This window comes from Lontra canadensis, unplaced genomic scaffold (genome assembly GCF_010015895.1).
Source record: "Lontra canadensis isolate GAN:19392208 unplaced genomic scaffold, GSC_riverotter_1.0 scaffold9, whole genome shotgun sequence".
Lineage (NCBI taxonomy): Eukaryota > Metazoa > Chordata > Mammalia > Carnivora > Mustelidae > Lontra > Lontra canadensis.
Window position 1 is genome coordinate 425034 of NW_022631003.1, and position 20669 is coordinate 445702.

The 20669-nt window shown below is 36.6% G+C and overlaps 1 protein-coding gene across 1 annotated transcript in view; it reads right to left on the reverse strand.

Moving 5' to 3' along the window:
- Positions 1–20669, reverse strand: part of TMTC2 (transmembrane O-mannosyltransferase targeting cadherins 2) — a 422846-nt gene that overhangs the window by 55991 nt on the left and 346186 nt on the right. Inside the window, exons 10-11 of the mRNA XM_032854661.1 lie at positions 18530–18644; positions 5412–5475 (exon numbers count right to left, since the gene is read on the reverse strand). Of these exons, the coding sequence (XP_032710552.1) occupies positions 5412–5475; positions 18530–18644 (179 nt within the window). The remainder of the gene's footprint in view (positions 1–5411; positions 5476–18529; positions 18645–20669) is intronic.

Sequence of the window (20669 nt, forward strand, 5' to 3'; positions counted from 1 at the left end):
AGCAGTGAGACTTGCTCATTAACACTGATTTCTATGTTCTATCATTGTCTCATATCCTACATTCCAAATGTAGAGATTCCCAGGGGTTTGAAATCATCTCCCTTCTCTACTTCTGTAAATCTCTCCCTGGTCATCTTAACCACTTCTTTGGCAGTGTCTCCTTTTTGCAAATAACTCCCACATCTCTATTCTTAGCTCTGGCCTCCCTCAACTGCCTACTTGATAGGAATGTCCCATGGACAATTATAATATCCTATCTCTCACTCAGAATCTGCTTGGTCCAAACTTAACATTTTCTTTTCCTTGAAATAAATACACTCCTCTGACTTCCCTGTTTCTGTTTCAGGTTTTTCTTTTTCCAAGTTACCTAAACTCAGATTTTTATTTTATTTTTTTTAAAGATTTTTATTTATTTATTTGATAGACAGAGATCACAAGCAGGCAGAGAGGCAGGCAGAGAGAGAAGGAGGGGAAGCAGGCTCCCTGCTGAGCAGGGAGCCCGATGCGGGGCTCGATCCCAGGACTCTGGATTCATGATTTGAGCCGAAGGCAGAGGCTTTAACCCACTGAGCCACCCTATACTCAGAATTTTAGAACATTCATCGGGCCAACTAGTTTCCCTATTTGTATCCCATCAAATAATCTTATTTCCTCTGCATATTCTTTTTCATTGCAATTTGTCTCTATACTTCTTTTAGATGATAACTTCTGCTTAAAAATATTATAACTTTTTATTTGGTTTTCCCAAGGTGGCACCTTCCAACTCTACTTTCCCAAATGCAACCCACATTCTTCATTTCATAATATGAATGGCCATTCAAAATTATCACTTTCATTATGTCATGCTGTTCAACATAATTCTGGAATACAAACTCCTAATTCTTCACATGGCATCCAATGCCTTTCTTCTGGTTTTATCTTCATTTCCTGTTCTATTTTCCCCCAGTAGTCCTCTCTGCCCCTAACCCCGGACAATATAAGCTATACGTGTCTGCTTACTATTTCTCATGCCTAGTTCATGTTTTCTCAGCTCCATGCCCTTATTCATGCATAGGTCTCAACCTGCCAGAATTCTTTATTTTCTCCTCCTCCTGCTAAAATCTTTGCCTACAAATAGTCTATCATTTCATGACTATCTAACTTTCCTACTCTGACTCAATGCCTTCTAGGATCAATACAACTGAAAGTAATTTCTCTCTCCTGTACACTTTTCTAGCACTACCTTGTATCATTCACAAAGTACTTATTATATAGCATTATTTGCCCTAAAGCGTGAGGATTTGGATCCATGCATTCTCTCCTGCATTGCCTCTCCATATTAGATAGTACAATTTCTCAAGGTCAAGGTGAATTTTTCATAACTTTGAAATCCACTCTGAAGCCACTGCACTTGGCATAGAGTCTTACACAACACTGGAATTTGATAAAAAAAAATGAAATGAAATCAGACTAAAAACAATTACATCTAGAAAAATACAAGATATATAGACCTGATCATTAGTAATTACCCCTTTCTAACTTCTAGAGTTCACTAAAAGCCAAACACAAGTCTTGGGTGACTTTGTATTATGCAAATTTCCCGTTCTTCACATTAGAAAAAAAATTAAAAATCCATAAGTTAATGCAGAATTTGGCTTAATTCCCAAAGGAGGAAAAAACTGTTTCATTTAAATGTTCCCTCTAGTCCTCAGGAGTCAGCATTTTTTGATGTGCATAAGTGAGAGAGAAGACAGAGTGTTATCTTTTTAAAGTAACCTCCAGAGAGAAATCAGTTTTATTTATACAAATGAAAAACTAAAAGTGAAAAACTTAAAAATAGCAATTTTGGTTAAGAGTCTTTCCATTATAAAAATGTTTTAGTGTAGTATGAGGTTTAATGTTAGATTATTCCCTCCTACTCACCAAAAAATCAACCAAATAGGATTAAAAAATGTAATGGTGCCATTTTAGTAATAAACATTTTTCTCTAACTGTATGCTTGAGTAAATGACAATTTGTTAAATATCTCTGATGAAGAGACAATATCATAATCTAACGGTGAAAATTACATGTGCTTGCTAATTTAGACTTTGATTACTTTAGCATTTGATCACTAGAATTCTTTGTATTTAAAATATTCCAAGAAGTTCATTAGCAATTTTAAAGCAAACTGTATGAAAAAATATGGCTTTTGTAGAATAGAAAGAAATGAAGAAATTAATCATGGGACGTACCAAAGAAACGGAATAGGTATTTTATTAAGAGGTAATATATTCCACAAATAACAATGTTTTCAATACGATGATAACTAAGTGGTAGTACACAAGGGTTATAGCCACAAATTTTACTTTGGAGAGTCATGATCTGACATGAACATTGCTATAACACCCACAGGTCCCCCACACAGAGCTCCTGATTGTCATAGTTGGACATTCAAATAACAGAAGAAAATGCCTTTTGAAAAATAAGATTAGACTACTGTATAGATAAGAAAAGTAGAAAAAACAGTGTAACTACTGAAATAAAGAAGGAGAAAGGAAGTCTGTTTACTAGGTTCTTTTGCAAGCAGGGAACTGAAATTTATTCTATGAAAGCACGGAAATAACATAGAATGTTCTTAGGACAAAAGGAAGAACAGTTATGATCAAGACAAATGTTAGATGGATGCTTTAATTTGGACTGGATGCTAACCTCTAATAAATTGTTACATGGACTATTGTTTAAAGAGGTCTCCTTGGTTCAGAACACAACCTTCTATTATTGCCAATGTCTTTATGAGTCTTGCCATGGTGGCATCCTACTTATCTAGATAACATACAGAGAACCAAAACCCAATTCATAAAACAGATTAGGGAAAGACCCCATTTCTTGACCCATAACTGTAACATCATTTACTTTCTGTTAAGTTTGATCTTCCTATTCTATCCAATCCATAAAATACTTAATTTATTGTTATTAGATAAAGGAAGTAGCATTTGAATAAATGCATTTTTCAAAAACAGGTTGCAGAATGTTTATGAAGAAATTTGGGGGGTTTCAGAAAAAGTGGCATTAAGTTGGGAGATTAAATATTGATTTTATGATTTGGCCAGTCATTTAAAATAAACAATCTCATGAGTCTGGCTTAAATCTAGGATATCTCAGTGTCTTTTTCATTTTTTTTTTTTTTTTTTTTTAGGTCAAGTCAGATTGCTCAGCTAGCTCTTTTCTCACTAAGCCATTATAATGTGCTGAAGAAGACCATCTGATCAACTACTTAACAAAAAAAACCTGACACTTAAGTGGCTGATACTCAATGAGTAACAGTTGAACTTAACATTGTACTTATTATGTGTATTATAAGCATTATATTAATCAGTGTGAAGGGGAAAAAAAAAGAAAGAGAAAAAAAACTCTGATTCTTGCCTTCAACGAATGAAGCTATATAATAAAGATCTCAGGGCGCTTGGGTAGCTCATTCCGTTTAGTGTCCAACTCTTGGTTTCAGCTCAGGTCATGATCTCAGGGTCTTGAGATCAAGCCCCAAATTGGGCTTCGTGCTCAGCGTGGAGTCCACTTCTCTGTCTTCCTGTCCCTCTCCTTCTGCCCTCCCCCCATGTGTGCATATGCATGCTTTCTCTCTAAAATAAGTAATCTTTCAAAAAAATTAAAGATCTCATATTCAACCACTATAAACACTATACAAAGATGGTCACCTCAGGCATTTACAAAGCTACACCTCCTAATGCCTCCTATGTCTCCCCCTGTGTCTCCTAATTCCGTTTTCCTGATCTGTTTATCCACAAGGTACTTATTAGTGTCTGATACCATATATGTTTTACTTATTTTTCTACTTCATCTTCTCAGACCAGACTGTCAGTTCCTAACGGGCAGGGACTCTGGTCAATTTTGTGCACTTCTGCGTATCCAGTGCATGGAATGGTCCTTGGCATTTAACAGGTACTCAGTACATATTTACTGAACACATAAATGAGAGGACTGTTACTATTTTCATTTCCTAATCTTTTGGCTTGCATTTCCTTCGATATACTGCATTTCCCCATCAAGTTTTCTGTTATGCACCGAGTGGCCTGGGTTACAATGTGATCCCACTTATCAACTGCGATACTGAGTGAGTTATTAATTTCTCTGGGCTTGGGCAGAATGGGGACCACAGAAATATCTGTGGGTTGTTGTAAGAAATGAATGAGGGAATTCCCATGAAGTACTTAGCACAGTGTCTGACGCTTAATCAGTGTGTTCAATAAATTTTAGCTGTTATTGTTCTTACCATTATAACTATTAAGTTATTTTCTTCTGTTGCAAACAGCTCACCAATTCTTGAAGTACCGCATAATTAATGAAACTGGGGACATCGACATTCAGGGCTAAGGTTACATGTGGTTGTATTTGCTTTAAAAAAAAAAAAAAAAAAAAAAACTCCCCTTGTGGGTTGCATTCAGGGAGCATCAATTCTCCTCTTTTGTGCTCCTACAGGGCTGTATGTACCTCTGTGTAGCAATTGCCACACTGTATTTGAACCAGCTGATCATCTTCAGTGTTCTCCACTCCATTATGTGGTCTTCTAGGGAATGAAATCTCTGTATCCTATGGCAAAGCAAGCACTCTATAGATGTTTGCCCAACGGATGAGTTACTGTATAGAAATGAGACTTATCTCACTATCTATAGTCATATCACACGTGTACTTTCATTACTGTTTCAAAATTACATTTCTCAACAGACAGTCAAGACCTAGAGAGGAAGGGGAGAAGGCTTTAGCATTGGAGGGTGATGCCAGGCCGTGTGCATGAGAATGAAAGCAACGCACTGGAGGTCAGTGGTGCACAGCAAATAAAAAAATGCTTAGAAGACAGATATAAAACTGGTTCTTATTTTCTCATAAATGGTTCCTCCATTTCAATAGTAATGATCTAATTTATATCCATCCCACTTTATGGAAGTGTGACTACCCAGGGAAAAATTCTAATAAAAACATACTTGATAAAGTTGAAAAGCACAGTTATTAGAAATGAGGACTGTACAAGAGGCAGAGGCACAGCTCGAGGTCTGAGTGTATGTAAAGATCAAAAAAAGCTTATGATGTTAGGAAATCCTTAGGTATTTAACACCACAGCAAAAAAACACTTTCAGGGAACTGATTTTAAAAGCAACCAAATGCCAATTATTTGATAATGCTAAAACCTATATTCAAATGATAAAACCGTATGGTATGGTGCTTTACACAGGACAGAAAACAGCAATTTGTATCTCTGCAAAAAGAAAAGAAGCTGAGACTGGAAGATCGGATTGTTGAATTAGCCATTTAGTGAGTATTCAGAAGAAGCGATCAGAGAGAAGAAGCCCCAGTATCATGAGGCTTCTATGTCTAAATCTATCACATGCTGTGACTCTATCCCTTTGAGTAATGTTTCTCATTAGGAAGGTACTTACATTAGGTCTCAGTCTGGCTGCCAGATCATAATACTTCTCGGCTGCTTCATTGAGGCTGGCCTGTCTGTTAAAGATGAAAAAAAAAAGAAAATCAAACTATATCATTATTTTAAAATTTCAGAGAGGTGAACCAGAATCATTATGCAGCAAGATAATATTAACTTTTAAAAATATTACCATCATACCAATCAAACTGTAAGTTGCCTAAAGCAGATAAAATACATTAAATTGAATGCATGCAATGTACTTATTGTCTTTAAGGCATTACAAATAGTATCTCAACATAATCCTTTCAGTAGTTATTATTAGTTTAAATTTACATATTGGGAATTAGAAATGTTATTTTTATTTTCCAAGCTAACCCAGATAATGTTATAGGGTTGGGATTCTCCAGCTTCAACTGGATATCCCAGAGAAATCTTAATTTTTAAAAATAAAATGTCAAAAAATTTCTGTATCTACAAGTCAATTTTCTTTCCAATTTAGGTGGTGAACCTTCCATTGTATGCAAACTACAGGGGAAAAAAAAAAGGCCAGATACTTCCTCTCCTTGCTCTCTGCACCAGGGTGCACCCATGACACAGGCTCAGCTCATTTTATGTTCCTGCTTGAGACTTACATTTCCGAATGAGAGACAGAAAGATGAAAGGATGGCTACCTTTACTGACAATGGTGGAAATAATAAGCTATATCCTGGTCAGACTCTTTCTGTAAAACAATTGCTATCACATGTCCTGTCTCTTCCCAGTTCTGGGGCTACCTTTTTTTCCTGCTGATTCAAGCTATATTCTCTGGCCTTTAGTGAATTCTGTCATCCTTGAAATAGCCAGTTTCTCTTGACTAACACAAAATACGATGAGTGAAGCTGTTGACTTACACAAATAAGATACACACTGAATTTTAATAAGTTTATGCATTGTCTGTTTTTGCAATTCAAGGGATACTCCTAGGTTTAGCCAACTGGTTAGCAGGAGAAATAAAATCTCAGGGTCCTGAGGAAGCCTGGCCAATTAACCATCATAAACACAGTATGTTTTTCAATCATGCCATGCTGCTTCATAAAACCCTCAAAGATGGTAGGTAATAAAGGCTGGAAGTTCTTGCAGTTGTATTGTAACTGGTGACTATCTGCAGAGTATGGAAATGTTATAAAGTAAGTCAAATTCAACTTCCAATGATACATACAGCACACCTATAATGTGAACAATAATAATAAATGGCTTAGGGTCTGAAGTTGAAATGGAGTACTTTCTTTTGAACCTGTGATGTTGAGAAGCTTCTGACAGAATTCAGGAATGTCACTCAACCATAAAAAAGGATGAGATCTTGCTAATGGCAACAACATGGATGGATCAGAGGGTATAATACTAAGACAGGGAGAGAAAGATAAATACCATATGATTTAACTCACCTGTGGAATTTAAGAAACAAAAGAACAAAGAAACAGAGACCACCCCTCCCCCATATGCTTAAATACCTCTAGAGAACAAACTGGTTGTTGCCAGAGGGGAGCTGGGTAGGGGAAAGGTGAAATAGATACAGGGGATTAAGAGTATACTTATTTTGAAAAGCACTAATGTATAGAAATGATTAATCATTATATTTAATCGCTATATTGTACACCAGAAACTAACCTAACACTGTATGTTAATTATGCCTGAATACAAAATAAATAAATACCAAAACAGGGCAGGCAGGAGTGGGGGGGAGGAAGAAGTTTTGAGGTGAGACGATGACAGAGAGGTCAGGAATAAAGAGGAGAAACAAAAATTAACTCTATCAATTAGAAAATCACATTCAGGCTTTAAAAGAGGAGGTTCACTAGCCTATAAAATTGAATTTGCACTTTGGTCAAGTGCGAATAAAAACTATAAAGACATATCCTATGCAACCATATAAATAATAGGAATAACTGAAGATAACATCTCTCTGGAGACCAGGACATATTTTTCTAATTTTTAAAGGAAACACTGCTATTTTTAATGGGGTTATAGAGAAAGTAAAAATCCTTGACCTAAGGCTCTACTGGACTCATGACAGTTACAACGTGCTGTTGCAATTTATATTCTCATAAATGTTGGAAGTTCAATTTCAATATGTCAAGAAAAGTACTTTAGTCTGGTATGAAACAGTAAAAATTCCCTTGCTAGGGTATTTAATGAAGGTTCCCTCCACCAAATTATAGAATCATTTTGGTTCAAATTCATTTGGAAATTTGAACCAGAATTCATTAGGTCATGCCCTGGAAGGGTTTTCTCCAGAGGAAAATAAAAAGCAGGGAGGTAGGAAATTAGAGTAACTTAATACTACAAAGAAGTTAAGTTACTTTGAAGCAAAATCAACCAATAGATGTCTAACATGGAAAGCATAGCAAATATTAATATTCATCTTTATGGACACCCAAATTCATCAGGTAGATACGGATCAAAGAGAAACTGAGGAATTCACTAGATGACATGCCTTTAAAATAATAATCAATAAATCTAAAAAAAAAAAATGGTTTTCCCCCCCAAAATGGTTGTTCATTTTTAAAGTCTTCTTTGTCTTTAGTGGTTTAATTTGCAAGGGAAATACCTAGTTTAGAAGGCTTAGTTTCTTAATCTAGAAGTAGAATTGATGATATTCTAATGAAATAGAAAAAAAGTAGAGTTTATAAGATTTGTCATATAACTGTGAAAATTAATTTTCACTCTAGGACAGTAGGGGAAAGAGTATGTCAATTCTACCCACCAAATGTTCATTTACTATTCTTGTTTTATTCTCTAGATGAGAGAAAACTCATGATGGACTGTTCATGTCCACTTTACAGGGTATGTTGTATTTTATACTCGCCTGCAAGAAGCATCATGGGAGTGCTTAATACGTCTTCATTGCAAAGATGATGGAATCATTAATCAATATTTGAAAACTAAGGAAATTAGCAATATTCTGCTAGTTGCTTAGGGGCTTCTTGAATTGTCAAGAACCTCAACCACTGAATTGTTAGCACAGACCGCAGGACCCAGGTTGCCAAAACTATCAGGATAGAATTTATTTAGAGAAACTGATGAATAATTTTTCCTTAATATCCCTATCCTTTCTTTCTTCACTATCTCTTCTCTGGGACAGAAAACTTCTAAATCCTCTACCTATGTGTCACTTACAAAATACCAGGAACTGGTTACTCCATGTTCCAACAACACCATGAAGTAAGTGCTATTACTATTCCCATTTTACAGATGGTTAAAATGAGGTTTAGAGAGGTTGTCAACTCCCCCAAGGTTACATAGCTGGAAAATGAGAGATCTGGGTACAGACTCCACAGCTAAGTATCTGAACCACAGGATCGTGCTGATATCTTTGTATATACTAAGATGCTGTCAAACGATATGGGATACATTGTTCAGCGGCAGTTTACCCCAACAGTTTCTACATCAAATACTAAGAAAGGAAGAAAACATGCCTTTTGATTATAATGTTTAAAAGCCACAATTTAGGGGCACCTGGGTGGCTCAGTGGGTTAAGCCTCTGCCTTCGGCTCAGGTCATGATCTCAGGGTCCTGGGATTGAGCCCCGCATCCGGCTCTCTGCTCAGCAGGGAGCCTGCTTCCACCTCTCTCTCTGCCTGCCTCTCTCTCTCTGTCAAATAAATGAAATCTTAAAAAAAAAAAAAAAAAAAAGCCACAATTTGAGTGTAAGAGATGAGATCTGTAAAGGGAAGAATATGGAGGATGTTTGCATTAACAGGTTTTACTTCCTGCCCACGTCCATCCCCCATATTGATAAAAGTGCCCTTCACTAGACTAAATCGAGCAGACGATAGTTTTAAGAACAGAATGAAATACACTATTGTGGTTTGCATCGTGTACCCCAAAAAGGGGGAAGGGGAGGAACTGAGAAGAAAGGCAAAGAAATAGGGAATGAGGGAAAGTGAGAAGAGTGCTGGATACTCACTTCCTTACCCCCACCATCTCCTGTTTTTAGGGAAGAGTCACAATTACGTATGGAGGGCAACCATAATTTTCCCATGTGTCCAAGTAGAAGACTCAGAAAGTGGGTAAAAGGGAAAAGCAGTTGGCTCTACCAAGAAATCTCCTAGGCCAGATGGAGACAACCTTGTGTTTTGACCAAGACACACTTTACAAAGCTAGGAATGAGATAATGAGTTATAAAAATTATTCATACCTGGAAGCTACACTAGGTCCTGATGGGTGACTACTCCCATCTAACATGCCACCCTTAAGAGTCAACATAAAGTTATGTCCCATATCATCTACACCAACAATAGACTTATCAACCCTGGAGATGCAGATGGGGGCTCCTATCTCATTGCCAACTCCTGCTGGTCATATACATAGGGCCCTCCCCGTCTTCACCCCTTCTGTGGCCTCTCAGGACCAGGAAAGGTAAAGAAGTAGAAACAGCCTCCAGTGTAAACAGGACTGTGATGTAAACCTTGGATTCCGAAGAAATTACTGAATTGTGCTATCTTTAAAAAGTCTTCATTTTTTATTTATTTTATGTTTTTAAAAGATTTTATTTATTTGTCAGAGAAAGAGAATGAGAAAGCACACAAGCAGGGGGGATGGCAGGCAGAGGGAGAAGCAGGTTACCTGCTGAGCAAGGAGCCTGATGCAGGACTCGATCCCAGGACCCTGGAATCAGGACCTGAGCCAAAGGCAGATGTTTAACTGACTGAGCAACTCAGGCATCCCTGAAAGTCTTTAAATTCAGTCCTTATGCTATCCAAAAAAAGGTGTGCTTAGAGTGAAAACAGGAATGAAAGTCACAAACAAATGTTATTATCTGATTACTACAGAATTCCATTTTGCACATGGGACTATGAAACGTTTAACTGTTAAAAATACAGAAATATATTTCATATATCTAATTCCCCTCCCTGGCATTATTTTATAATAGAAAAGTATCTTTTGGAACACAGGTTTATGGCCCAAATTCTTTTTTTATTTATTTTTACTTATTTATTTTTTAAGATTTTATTTATTTATTTGACAGACAGAGATCACAAGTAGGCAGAGAGGCAGGCAGAGAGAGCGGAGGAAGCAGGCTCCCTGCTGAGCAGAGAGCCCGATGCGGGGCTCGATCCCAGGACCCTGGGATCATGACCTGAGCCGAAGGCAGAGGCTTTAACCCACTGAGCCACCGAGATGCCCCTATGGCTTAAATTCTTAAAAGAAAAGATATATATAGGAAATTTGGGAATCAATGATATTGTGAAGTAACAACTTAATACACTCTATGAAATGTTTGAGGGGAGTGTGATTAAGAGAATCATTTATAATTACATATATTTGTACATATTCTGTGAAAGTTAAGGTTACTAAATTCAAAATTACTTCTTTGAAAATATAAAAAATAAAAACTCTAGTTGCAGCTAGAAGACTATAATTATTAACAGCTGTAAACTGTCAATTTTAAATTAAAAATTATTTCATATGAAAAAATTATTTCATATGGACAGTAACTACTGTTTGACTCATATAAAAGATAATATTTTATTAAAGTCAGTAATTATTCTAAGATAACTTATAGGCTTTCTTTTCCCCCACTCCTTCCTCTCCCTTCCCTTCTCCTTCTCCTCTTCTTCCCTTCTCCTTCCTTCTCCTTCTCTTCCTTCTCCTCCATCTTCTTTTTCTAACTAGAAAACTGTCTGTCCTTGTATCATGAAAGTAAAATGAACAGTAGCTGAGTTTTCCTGGGTTCTTGCTAACAGCTAAACTGAAACGTAGCTTAAGTTACTCAAAGCAGCACTAAATTTTAATTCTAATTGATAAATTATACTAGGAATAGACGTAGAATTGAGATAAACAAGGACATAAAAATGTGTGGAAAATCTTAAAAGGGCAAAACTAGAGTCACACATAGATATAAAAACAATGAAGTAGAAAAGATCTTTATAATGGAACTCCTAGAAGATATTGTTTATGACCACCAAGCCATCTTAAGTAAAAACCTCTCTCTCAATACATCAAAAATAGCTTTATGATCTGTTGGTATCCATCTCAGTTCTAAACATAAAAGTTGGTGAGGTAAAGCAGAAATGTAGAAGTAACAGAAGAAAACACTAGGCTGATGGTGTAATTTCACAAAAGATTCCTCTGAGTTAGAAACTTCTTAATGCCCCATGAGAGTGTGAGCTCATTCTTTCATGGCCTCGAATCTTTCAGGGCTGCTAAAGACAGGTTAAGCCTATGTCTAAACAGATGAAATGTACCGGAAAAATGGAAAGGGAGGAAATATTTATTGGTAATGTCAATTATTATAGTGTTCAGATACAGTAAATAATTCTTTATGTTCAGCTGGTAATGCTTGGGTGGGAGAAAGATTTGGGGGGGTAGAAATAAGAGAGGCAAGATAGAACTTGCTTGCAGGGCTAGTCAAGAACCCACACTCTAAGTATCACTTGGGACTTGTCAGAAGTGTAAAACCTTAGGCACCACACAAACATACTAAATCAGAACTTGCATTTTAACATGTTCCCCAGGTGATCCACATACACATTACTGTTGGAGAGGCACTGGGTTGGAACACCTCACCTTTAACCTCATCTATCACTGCCCTTTGCTTTAAAGACCTTACAACCCATTATAACTTAGTTGAAATAAGCCCCCTTTGGGCCAAAATTTGAAACTAATGGACAATTTATAATTAAACAATCCAATGACTTTTTGAGGGGTTTTTGGTAATTTTGTAAGTATTAAAAAGGAAATGCCTAAAGAGCATAGGGGAAAAAAATATATATCCAACTTGGGCATGTATGTGTGTGTGTGTACACATGTGTGTACACTCCCAATCTACCTTGAGAAATAATCTGATTTGGTTCCTTTTTCCCTTAAGAATTTAAATTTTAAGTCACTTCCAGTGGAATTTATAAAGAAATTAGTATATTTAAATTCTTGATTTTAATATATTTAATTACATAAGAAGTGTCAAGCACAGAAACTTAAAGATAACAATTTTTTTTTTCCGTATGTTCATTCTGCTCTCTAGAAGTCAGGGCAGCAATGGGAACCAGTTGGTGAAGTACAGTTTTGCTTTCTTTACTACCTCAGGGAGCAATGACAACCTGGGCCCTTAGTCCTGGAAAAACCATATAAGTTCATGCTTAGCTCAGCTATAACTGTGTCCTTTGTCAGACACTGTACCATTCTAAAAACTTAATATCCCTTTGAGACACAAATGTCGCATTCTCCCTCCTATGAATGTAAATCTATTTTCTAAAATTTATCATAAAGAGGTAATTTAATAATATTGGAAGGATCTTACTATTTAGGCTTTACACATTTGATAACCTATCACTCTATAAATCCTTTCTCCAACAATATATTTGAGAATCACAGCCTCTGGGTAGTCACTTTATAAAGACATGAGGGAGCCAATGTGACACAGTGAAAACAGTATTATACTTGGCCAGAATACACTAAACTCAAATGCCAGCTTTACCAACAGTGGGAGATATGGACTCTCTTTAAAACTCAGTATCTTCATATATAAAATGGGAATACTGTTGTCCACATCACATATATGCAGATATAATGAAGAGAGTGACAGATATGAAATGCAAAATAATAGTACCAGACAGATAGATACTTAAGTAAATGTGACCTTTGTTCTTCCCTTAGTCCATAAGTGGATAAAAATTTTTTTTTCCTGCCAAAGTCCATGAATGCTATGAATCAGGTAAGGTTTGTTTTTAGTGACTCTGAAATTCCTACTGGTATCAAGGATCTTTCTGCTCTTTCTAGCTTCTAGTTCTAGGAGACCACTGAATAAATTCATCTGTACAAAATGCTCCTAACAGAATAATTGATTCAATACTTTCTTCTTAAAACTCTATAGCTATAAAGTCGATTGAGTTCTAGCATTTTGAATTCCTTTGATATTTTCCTTTGATGATAACTGATGTTCTTTTTTATAATACTCTCATCCGGAAGCATCCAGGACTTTTCCCATTTTATTTGAAGCACTAATGATGTCAGCACATATAGTTAATGTTCATCATGTGAGACCACTCAACATCTGTGATCACCCTCTCTAAAAATACATTTAGTAGTTAGCTGCAACGCAGATCCCACCTTCCCAAGAAAGACACAAGCCAGAAATTCCCACTTCTTCCAACTTTATAGCAGCTGAGATTCCAGCACATGACTCACGTTCCACCAATCGGACACAACCTCAAGGGAATGGAAGCCAGAGGTAAGCCTAAGAGAGAGGCAGCAGGGTCCAAGAGAATCATCCAAGGAATGCGACTCTGCTTGGTTCCTTGTGGGTGACGGTGGCGGAGCTTGGCCTTTAGGAGCTGCTAACTCCCAGGGAGAGCCAGATAGATGGTCCGGTATTATTTCTGACTATAAAGAGTGCTTTCAAGCCCAAGACTGAAAGTGTGGCTGCAGAACACTCTTTCATAAATCCTGTTCCTGTTTCAACTGGCAAAAGCATATTCTTTAGTTTACAACTAAAAAGTGTGACCCATTCATGGAGACAAGTTTAGGAGAAAATGCTATTTCAGCAGTTTTTCTTTCAATACAATCATTGAAGGCCTTCATTCTAGCTTCGAAATTTCCACTATTTGTTGATAGCTGCTTATGTGTTCTATGCTTGCCTTCAGAAATTTCCTATTGATACTAACATTTATTTATGCAAAACCAAGTAAAACTATATATATGTATAAATGCTAAATATAACTACATACACATATACAGCATATAATTATATATACTTATTTACAGATATACAAATAAAACTACATATACATATTATATACCCACCACACATATACTTACATGCATATATACATACCTGTATACTATATATAATTATGATAACAATATGTAATTATTAGTGTGTATACAATATTCTCATTTTATCCTCCAATCATTTATCCTTTCAGTCATCATTTTGATGTCTTTAGTATTTTACATTGAATTCTAAGAGATCTATAACTTCTATTTAAATTCTCAGTCTCTCAACTGTGCCCTGCCTCCACTGTAACTATAAACTCAGAAATCCTGTTACTCTCTTAGGAATCTTTTCTAATGTCATATCGTTCCTCTTCCAAAGTACCTATTTCATTTTCCCAGATGTATTCTGTGTCAGAGTTAGGGTAGGTTACACCGTTGTAATAGAAACATATCCAAACCTCAGTGAATCAGGACAATAAGGTTTACTTCTCGCTTCCTTACTCAGGGCAGGTAGAGTAGGAAGGTTTGTCCCCATTTGGTAACCTCGGGATCTATTTTCACAATTTTCAAGTCAGAAAAGGGGACAAGTACTGATTCTTACAGCTTTGGTTCAGAAGTGATATACGTGGGGTGCCTGGGTGGCTCAGTGGGTTAAAGCCTCTGCCTTTGACTCAGGTCATGATTTCAGGGTCCTGGGATCGAGCCCCGCATCGGGCTCTCTGCTCAGTGGGGAGCCTGCTTCCTCCTCTCTCTCTGCCTGCCTCTCTGCCTACTTGTGATCTCTGTCTGTCAAATAAATAAATAAAATCTTTAAAAATAAAAAATAAAAAAAATAAATTTAAAAAAAAGTGACATATGTCATGTTCATGCATATTCCACAATCCAACTAAGAACCACGAAGTTCTTCAACTTGGAGGAAGGCAGAAAAGTACAATCCTATTACATGTGTTGTAGGTGAAGGGCCGACATATTTGGTGAACAGTGCTGATACTTCCACACCACATAGTGTTCTTGTAAATCACCTTGATAACAGGAATTACGGATGTTCTAAGTGGTTCTTAGGTTTTAACTAAATCTCACCGCACAAACGAGGGCTCCTTACTTGGATATACCTGATTTGTCATTCTTACCTGAACTGCCAATTTGAAATCCAGTATTTCCAAACTTTCTATGTGCTGATTCTACAGAGAAAGATCATTATCCACAACTGAGAGTTGAAATGGGTCTATTAGAAAGTTCTCAAATTTTAAGCCTTTTGAAGGTCATAGTAAGATAAAAATTTGTCCCTTGGTGGCTAGCCTCAGGAACTTGCCTCTTCCAGTCTGGTCTCAGTTAGGTGGTATGACTTTTTTTTTTTTTTTTTGGTGAAGAGTAGTTTTTCCTCATTGATAGATTCTTTGGGTCATTTCTTTGGGAATTAGCCAAGGCAAGGGGAAGTCAAATGTATATGTTCAAACCATTTCTTGAGCTATGACATTTCCTAAATTGCTGATTTTGTATATGAGGGTAGCCATTAATCTAGCTAACCTGGACACAACCAGGGAGACATCTATTCTTTCCCTCATACTCTTTACCTCACCAAGCCCTGTCAATTTTATATCCTAAGTATCTTGCAAAAGAAGTGAGCTCTGAGGGAAGACTATCAAAGTCAATTTATGATAATTTCGTATCCCCAGAGGAAATTACATGTAATAATAAATAAGCAAGATCTTGACAGCTAAGGATTTTGATGAGGTTGCTTTCAAGGCAAAACAAGTAACTTTTCTTACTCCTTTCAGCAAAGTCCTCAATGCTCTTGGTGAATAAGGAAAGAGGTTGGTGTACAACTTGCACGGTAAGTGCTCAAGAAATACCTGAATTTAATAAAGTCAAGAAACAGAAAAACTAAGTGAAAACAATCATGGGGGCTGCCACCAAGTGGAATAGGATATAGCCAGGCTGCTGTGGTCATAATGGCAATCAGTATTAGGAAAGCGCTGACTGACTGCACATTAATGAGGAATGCAGACTGCAGAAAACTAGAAAGAAGGTTCTGAAAAATAAACCCTGAAGATTTCCACACTGCCAATGTATAACAATATTTTTCCACTGGTTTCTAGCACTATGGTAACTAAGAAAAAGTTGGAAGTGATATATTCAACAAGGACCTTTTTTGTATCTTAATGGGTTTTCATTGGTAGACCTTGAATTTCAGATACTGATTTAATATGTAGCCAAATACCTTGTTCAGGAAAATATCTATTAAGATTAAGATGCATTAGCCTGTAGAAACTTGTGCATATCCTTCCTTGTAAATGGTTCACTGTGACTAAAAGCACAGTTTTTTATTCGTGAAGAAGAGACAGCCCTCTCCCTATAACAGCACCTACGTCTGTCATGCAAATGAAGGTGTCTTTTTAAAAATTATTCTTGCATTGAAGGTTCATGAGATTGACTATAGTTTACTTTTTTAAAGATTTTATTTATTTCTCCCACTGAGCAGGGAGCCTGACGCAGTGCTCAATCTCAGGACCCTGAGATCAAGACCTGAACTGAAGGCAGATACTTGATGACTAAGCCACCCAGGCGTCCCTGGCTACAGTTCATTTTATAAATACACCAACAGTTGATTGAATGCTGGTTTCTCTTTGTAGATATCAGTTTTAGGAATGCAAAAGTTTAAATGTGGAGTGAGCACATTCAACTAAAACCTCACAGTATACTTCCTTCTCAAACAGACTTTGAATTCCTTATTTAAAACTTATAAAAAGCTAGGGCGCCTGGGTGGCTCATTTGGTTAAGCGTCTGCCTTTGGCTCAGGTCAAGATCCCAGGCTCCTGGGATCAAGCCCCACATCGGTCTCCCTGCTCTATTGGAAGTCAGCTTCTCCATCTCCCTGCTGCTCCCCTTGCTTGTTCTGTCTCTCTGTCTCTAACAAATAAATAAAATCTTAAAAAAAAAAACACCTTATAAAAAGCTAGGTAGGAAGCCATGTAGTTATAAAAGGACAACACAAAGGGTGCTTGTGGTATTGGAAATTGTCTGTACTCTGACGAGGGTGATGGATACACAAACCTAGAGAGGTGTGATAAAAAAGCACAGAACTCAATACATAAACACACACACACACACACACAGGTATGAGTAGAACTGGGGAAACACAATAAGACCAATGGATTGTATCACTATCAATATCCTGCTTTTGATACTGCACTGTCATTCTACAATATATCACCATTGGGGAAACTGAATAAATGGTACAGGGGATCGCTCCATATTATTTCTTACAACTGCAGATAAATCTAAAAGGATCTCAAAAAGTAAACAAAACTACTTTTCTTGAAAAGTAGTGTTAAAGCCATTGAACTGTGAAGCCATTCCTCTGGTATTTTTCTTCCCTTGTAAGAATAATCTACATAATTACAAACCTATTCCTAGAGCCAAACACAGAGCCCATAGTGTGGATGTCAACTTATGAAGCATTTAGGTGAAGATTTAATCGAGTGAAATTCACGTAAGAGAATGGGAGAAGGGGTACACATATTGCTAACAGAACAAATAGTCCTTTTAAAAAAACTGTATAAATCATTTGAGTTTCTTAAAACCACTCTCCTTTAATCTAAAACACCACTCATGGATGCAGTAACTTTCTTTTTATATTCACAACAAAAATTGTTGAACTAACTTTTAATTGTTTTGCTATTATAATAATCAGGCTTCAGACTATCCTTCTGAAAATAGAAGTACTAAAAGGCCTACAAAGATACATTGTTCCCATATGTAGCAACAATGTTAAATACAGCACCATTTTGAGGCTTTGCTAGCCCTTAGGTATATTTGTCCTTGACAGTTCTCTCTACCACCAAACATACTAAAGTGCATTCACATGCCATATTCAATATAATTAATATAAAACACAAATACTGAGATGCAGTTGACCAATCAACATGTTTGTTTTAGACCTTTAAACAGTTATTAATTTTAATTTTTTGATTTTTTTTGAATTTTATAGTGATATTTGAAAGGAAAGGAAAATGGTTCTCGGTAATTTTCAGAGTCCTGAAGGCTTACATCCCCTACATACTGTGCACATAAACTGTAACGAATAAAATACTCCTGACCGACATTAGCGTGGTAAAACAGCATAACTCACTTCAAGAATGTGGAATAAGGGGCACCTGGGTGGCTCAGTTGGTTAAGCAACTGCCTTCGGCTCAGGTCATGATCCCGGAGTACCAGGATCAAGTCCCGCATCGGGCTCCCAGCTCTACAGGGAGTCTGCTTCTCCTCTCTCATGCTCTCGTTCATTGTCTCTCTCTCAAATAAATAAATAAGATCTTTTAAAAAAAAAAAAAAAAAAGAATGTGGAATAAGGGAGTATGACAGGGGACTTAGTCTACCTAATTCCTTTCCCAAAGCTGCAGTGTTGGTCTTCTAAGGCACAGGGGCAAAACTCACCTGAGCATGTGCGCAGCACTGAAGACCACATCAAACTCTGTGCTGTCCAACTCAGCGGCTTTCTTTGCCATCTCAGCTGCTTCTATGAGGCGAGCTTCTTCCAGAAGAAACTGACCTGCAAAGTATAAAACCAAGTAAGCTTCAACTTGGAAACTACTGCTCTAATCTTGCAAAACAAATAAAGTCACTACAGAGAAAAATAGAGTGGTAAACGTGATCCAAAGCTAAAATTTCTATGTGCTGCTCATCTACATCTCATTACTTGGTCCTGTTTTCTATGCCATTACCTTCTTTGCAGGACATCCCAATGCATCTGTCTGGTATATTCACAAAGTTTTTTTTTTTTTTTTTTTTTCCCCTTAAGAAACAAATCCTGTATAGACTATTAAACAAAGAAATAAAATGGATACAGCTGAAGATATATTACAATTAAGAGTTGAATTGATTTTTATTATTGGTCATTTAAAACAGCTTCTGTCTCTGATCCATATGTACAGACAGGGCTATCTATATTGAGATGTATAAACTTCTTATACTTAAGCAGCACTAAAATTATTGGAAGAACATATAAAGGTCCCCAGAACATTTACTTACTCTTAATTAGACTGACTAATAAACATGGAGCAAATATTAACACGTTCACATTTTTGAGATAGCGTGAAGGTCAGCTTTGCAAGGTTAGAATTATTCCACACAGAGCCATACTACTCTTTGAAACTATACCTCAAGAACTGGTATGTAGTGTTATCCCCAAAACCCATAAAGACAAAAAAAAAAAAAAAAAAGAATTTGGTCCAAGTTTTGGGGTGCCAGGGTGGCTCAGTGGGTTAAGGCTCTGCCTTCACCTCAAGTCATGATCTCGGGGTCCTGGGATCGAGCCCCGGTATCGGGCTCTCTGCTCAGCAGGGAACCTGCTTCCCTTTCTCTGTCTGCCTGCCTCTCTGCCTATTTGTAATCTCTCTCTCTATATCAAATAAATAAATAAAATCTTAAAAAAAAAAAAAAGAACAGGCTGTTTTTCTCTTTGTTTTATAGGTGGGGATTTAGTAACAGCAAAAGTAATGATGTTAAGCCCTTTCTGAAAAAGATATTCAAATGAAAACTAAATCAGTGCATAAAAGAGAGATGCTGAAATCATTCACGTAACTTTTGGGCTTGCTGAGTTGTGGGTTAATGATTATTTCTTTTTGCTTTGGGTTTGCTGTTTGCTTAAAGTTCAAGATTTTAACAATATGAGAAAAAGTTATAAAAATGATTTGCAAGCCCTGAGCTACACAGGGAAAAACACATTTAGAAATGGTAAATGGTGAATCCTCCCTGATGGTGGTGGTTTGAAGGAGCCCATTATTTACTGCTTATCTAATACATATTACAAATTGTCTTCTAAACCAAAGGACTAGTCCTTAAAACACAAGAGGCCATTTTCTGTTTTAAGAATTTATAATAAGCCACAGATTCTGCTCATATATAAACGTCAATTGCAAAGAAATGGTGTTTAACGATAAGCCGACTTATTAAAATGAGGTGACAGACTTTTAAGACCAGGACTTAGAGACATCTTAGCTATTTCTACAAAAAGTTGTACATCACTTTCTTAGTCTATCCCCTAACATTCTGTGCCTTTCTCAGGTCTCAAACTTAATTGTTAGGTCAGAAAATTATTAAGAACACTGATTTGTAAATACAGTTGACCCTCATACAACACAGATTGAACTGTATGGACCCATTTACATGTAGGGTTCCCCCCCCATAAATAGAGTACAGTACTATAAATGTATTTTCCCTTCCTTAATGATTTTCTCAACATTTTTTCTATAGCTTACTTTATTCTAAGAATACAGCATGTTAACACATATATATGTGTTAACAGTCTATGTTATCAGGAAGGTTTCTAGTCAACAGTAGGCTATTAGTAGTTAAATTTGGGGGGTGTCAAAATTATATACAGATTTTTAACTGTGTGGGGATCGTGCTCCTAGCCCTCATGCTGCTCAAGGGCCAACTGTGGTTTCATTTATAAACAGGAAAACACATTACTTATGAAACTCGTGTGTACATTAACTATAAATATATTGATAGGAGATTGAGCTGAAAGTAATGCTGTTTAAAGACAGTAAAACAAGAATTAAACACTCTATGG